The sequence below is a fragment of the Ochotona curzoniae genome, unplaced genomic scaffold (genome assembly GCF_017591425.1).
Source record: "Ochotona curzoniae isolate NIBS_2020 unplaced genomic scaffold, NIBS_Ocur_1.0 contig_1014, whole genome shotgun sequence".
In the NCBI taxonomy this organism is placed as follows: domain Eukaryota; kingdom Metazoa; phylum Chordata; class Mammalia; order Lagomorpha; family Ochotonidae; genus Ochotona; species Ochotona curzoniae.
In genome coordinates, this window is record NW_024464920.1 from 699,050 (window position 1) to 703,594 (window position 4,545).

At 59.1% G+C, this 4,545-nt stretch overlaps 1 protein-coding gene across 1 annotated transcript; it reads right to left on the minus strand.

The window, feature by feature from the left end:
• Positions 1 to 621: 621 nt before the first annotated feature.
• Positions 622 to 3,810, minus strand: LOC121155358 (tubulin alpha-1B chain). Its single transcript, XM_040978663.1, has 4 exons — positions 3,702 to 3,810; positions 2,352 to 2,574; positions 2,088 to 2,236; positions 622 to 1,781 (listed from the first exon to the last, which is right to left on the minus strand). Exons 1-4 carry the CDS (start codon positions 3,702 to 3,704, stop codon positions 801 to 803), a joined length of 1,356 nt encoding a protein of 451 aa, XP_040834597.1. The 5' UTR covers positions 3,705 to 3,810; the 3' UTR covers positions 622 to 800.
• Between the last annotated feature and the right edge of the window lie 735 nt (positions 3,811 to 4,545).

Below are 4,545 nucleotides of genomic sequence, written 5' to 3' on the forward strand. Positions count from 1 at the left end.
TTTAGAAATCTCCATTCAGTGCCAAAGACCATGTAGCTGGGGCGGAGTTCAGTGGAAGCCAACAGTCCACAACTCAATACTGGATGGCACGCAGCTACTACTCCATGCCTCCCAGGGTGACACCAGCAGGAAGCCAAGGGTAGCTCCAATCCTATCCAAGCTATTGGCATGCATGGCCTGGGCTGTGCTCTCGGGAACCATCCCCCTAACCCAAATTCTGGTTTTCTATAGATCCCCTAACAGTTCTTCAGATGTAGTTGAACACATTTGAAGCATGCGAACTGCTTCAAACTGTAGATGTACCAAGCCTTATTTATGTTGCCACTTCGATAGTGTAATCCCACCAGATAGGAGACCACCCAATGGCTTGGGCAATGGGTCTCAGCCTTTCAACTAACACTGCCAGTATACTAAAAGCCACTAGCATTGACCCAATTACTCTTTAAACATAACCAACCACTTCATTTGGAGTAGGCTATTGTTAGAAGCATTGTGGGTCTTTTGCCTTCCCAGCTTAATGCACACTTTCCCTGTGAAGTACAGATGGCAGAGGGGTACACAGGTGTCACATCATCCAATACACCCCAGGTATGTACAACTTAATCTTCACAAAGCACAGGAGACATTTTTAAAGCCTTTACTTTCAGACATGATGAGTATTACAGGTACACGTGTAAAAGACAGACATGATCACAGCTGAGTGAAGACAATGTCATCAGGAAAGTCTAATGGCTCTCAGCTCATGTTGAAGCTGAAGTTCAGTGAGTATGACAAGCTGTGGGGCTACAAGGAATAGAAAACTAGTATTCCTCTCCTTCCTCCTCACCCTCTCCTTCCACAGAATCCACACCCACCTCCTCATAATCCTTCTCCAGGGCAGCCATGTCCTCACGAGCCTCAGAAAACTCGCCCTCCTCCATGCCCTCACCCACGTACCAGTGAACAAAGGCACGCTTGGCATACATCAGGTCAAACTTGTGGTCCAGGCGAGCCCACGCCTCGGCAATGGCCGTGGTGTTGCTCAGCATACACACAGCTCGCTGGACCTTGGCCAGGTCTCCACCAGGCACCACAGTGGGAGGCTGGTAGTTAATGCCAACCTTAAAGCCAGTGGGGCACCAATCTACAAACTGAATGCTACGCTTGGTCTTGATGGTGGCAATGGCAGCATTAACATCTTTGGGGACCACGTCACCACGGTACAGCAGGCAGCAAGCCATGTACTTCCCGTGGCGAGGGTCACATTTCACCATCTGGTTGGCCGGCTCAAAGCACGCATTGGTGATCTCTGCTACAGAAAGCTGTTCATGGTAGGCTTTCTCAGCAGAGATGACAGGGGCGTAAGTGGCCAGAGGGAAGTGGATGCGGGGATAGGGCACCAGGTTGGTCTGGAACTCTGTCAGGTCAACATTCAGGGCTCCGTCAAACCGCAGCGAGGCTGTGATGGAGGACACGATCTGGCTGATCAGGCGGTTCAGGTTCGTGTAGGTGGGGCGCTCGATGTCAAGGTTTCTACGACAGATGTCATAGATGGCCTCGTTGTCCACCATGAAGGCACAGTCCGAGTGCTCCAGGGTGGTGTGGGTGGTGAGGATGGAGTTGTAGGGCTCCACCACAGCTGTGGAGACCTGGGGGGCCGGGTAGATGGAGAACTCCAGCTTGGACTTCTTGCCATAGTCGACAGAGAGGCGCTCCATCAGCAGGGAGGTGAACCCAGAGCCGGTCCCCCCACCAAAGCTGTGGAAAACCAGGAAGCCCTGCAGCCCCGTGCACTGGTCAGCCTGTTAGGAGACAGGAATGAAGCAAACATGAAGCTTTCGTTTGTTGTTTGTGATACCATCATAGTAAGCAGTTTCTTCCTACATCTCAAGGATTCAGATTTATCTTAAAAATGCCTTTTAGAAAGGGTATATCTTGGAATTACTCAACACTTCTTAATTTAAACATCCTCAATTTTCATAAGATGGTACCAGACAATTCACATTTTAACTGAATTTTTAAAGAATCTTAAAAGTCATCTAACTCTTTACTTCAGTTCAAATGTTTGTTAACCCATCAATGTGCTTTCTTATGGGGAGTAATCATACCAGCTTGCGGATGCGGTCCAGGACCAGGTCGATGATCTCCTTGCCGATGGTGTAGTGCCCGCGGGCATAGTTATTGGCGGCATCTTCCTTGCCCGTGATGAGCTGCTCGGGGTGGAAGAGCTGGCGGTAGGTGCCAGTGCGAACTTCATCTGCAGAGGGGAAGCAGATGGGCCACCTGTCACGGACCCCGCCCCTCCCTGCGGCACCAGGGGCTCCCCCAGCACACACCTCCTGGCCAACCCCCCACACCCACTGGCAGCTCACCAATGACCGTGGGCTCCAGGTCTACAAACACGGCCCTGGGCACGTGCTTGCCAGCGCCTGTCTCGCTGAAGAAGGTGTTGAAGGAGTCGTCTCCTCCCCCAATGGTCTTGTCACTTGGCATCTGGCCATCGGGCTGGATGCCGTGTTCCAGGCAGTAGAGCTCCCAGCAGGCATTGCCGATCTGCACACCAGCCTGGCCCACGTGGATGGAGATGCACTCACGCTGTGAGAGTGGAAAAACGGAGGAAAATTTGGAATTTGAAACAAATCCGTAGGTAGCTGTGTAAAAAGTGTTTTTTTTTTTAAACTTTGGGAGGTTTATTCTTGCCGGGCCGGAACGGGGTGGATATGGTGGAAGATGAGAGAGAAAATAATATAATCTTAAATTACCTCGTCTAAAAGCCCCTGAAGCATAACGGCTACCCGTCTCAGAATGAGTTTCCCTTCTCACCCACAATTGGGTGGCTTTACAGGAGCTCATGCTTGGGCAGGGGAGTCTTGGGGAGGGCGGCCAGGGCTCCGTGCACCTCATGTCCCCCCATGTGGGGAGTCCCAAGGTGAAGGGCTGACCGCAGGCCCAGGGCGTGGCGCTGCGGCAGAAGGGTGTGCGTGCCCGGGCAGCTCCCCGCGTCCCTCCCCTGCCCGGAGGCGCCGGGCTCAGCCCAGCATGCACGGGATTATCAGCGACCCACATCTGTGAAGATCCGATTTCTCCCCGTTTACCATCTCTAAGCGCCAACACCTGCCGCCACACAAAATGCTGACGCAGCCCGGCGGGGCAGAGGGCCTTCACAGGCTGCGGGGCTTAGCTGCGCTAAGACACAGCTGCACATCCGGGAGGAGGCCCCCCCACCCCATCCTCCATTTTCAGTCAGCTTAACTGCAAAGTCTCGGGGCCACGCCCTGCGGCCAGACCGCAGCGCCGCAGCGCGCATGCGCCGCAGTTTCCCGCCGAGCAGCGGCGGGAAGGTAACGGTCGCGCATGCGCGCCAAGCTCTCGCTGCCTTCCCGCCCCCGCCTTTCGCGCCCAAGAGGAAGTGATGGCCGGCGTGTGGGGGGGGAGTGCGCGTGTCCGGCAGGCCGAGGCACGCGGGTAGGGGGAGGGGACCCCGCCACAGGCCTCGTGCGCCCAGGCTCAGTGGTCCATGGCGGCTCCCCACCCGCCGCTCGCGCGCGCCCCAGGCCGCGGTACCCTCCCCTCGCAGGGGCTTCGCCATCCCGCACAAGCCCGGGTCTCGCCCGCGCCTCCCCCGACCCCCTCCGTGAGCACCCGCTGGCCGTCGGGCGCCCCTAATCCTCGCCTGCCCCAGGGCTCCGTCCCCCCGTGCAGAGCAGGGTCATCCCACTCACCATGGTGGCTACGGGATTAGCAGGCAAAGGCGAGGCGACGGGAACTGGCGGCGGGTCCCGGTTACCGTCCCCGACAAGCTAAGAGTCGAGGTAAGTAACGCAGTGAGGCGGAGTCGGGCTCCCGAGCCTCTTTAAGTAGTGGCCGGGGCGGGGCGGGCGGACTCCGCCCTCGGGCCCGCACGCCATTCGGTGGCGGCCCGGCCGCATCCGCAGAGGCGGGCTCCGAGCCGGGCGCCTGGACTTTCCGCGCGCGCCTGGCTGGGCGGAGCCCCGTGCGCCCGCGCGCGCCTCTGCGCCAACGGCTGCGGCACCGACTGCAGGGAGCGCGCGGGGCCGGGGGCGCCGGGCAGGGGTATCCGGGGTCTGGGGCGCCGGGCCGGGGGCGCCGGGGCCTGGGGCGCCGGGCAGGCGTCGGGGGGGCCTGAGCGCATGGCCGGGCAGAACCTTGTGCGCCTCTGCGGCACCGGCTGCAGGGAGCGCGCGGGGCTGGGGTCGGTGGGCCCTGGTGCGGCTGGCCGGGGTCGGCGGGGCCTGGGACGCCGGGCCGGGGACCTGAGCGCATGGCAGGGCAGAACCCCGTGCGCCCGCGTGCGCCTCTGCGGCACAGGCTGCAGGGAGCGCGCGGTGCTGTGGTCGGTGGGGCCTGGGGCCGCCGGGCCCAGCCGTGCTAGCCCCTCGTTTTTTCTCGTGGAGATCTGTTTCTCATTGAGTTGTGCGGTGTTCTCAGCTCCTCGATCCGGCTGTGCGCTCCGCGCTCGTGGGCGTGGAGGACGCGGGCCGTGGGAAGCCGCATACGGACGTGTTGGTTCGTTGGGAAGGCTTGGTGCTGAAGCTAAAGGCACCT

Bases quoted from the DNA above. Each gene is read 5' to 3' on its own strand.
- LOC121155358 (XM_040978663.1), bottom strand. The intron at 2,237-2,351 runs GTGAGCTGCCAG...TCCCCTCTGCAG, and splicing joins CCTGGAGCCCACGGTCATTG to ATGAAGTTCGCACTGGCACC. The intron at 1,782-2,087 runs GTATGATTACTC...GTCTCCTAACAG, and splicing joins TGGACCGCATCCGCAAGCTG to GCTGACCAGTGCACGGGGCT.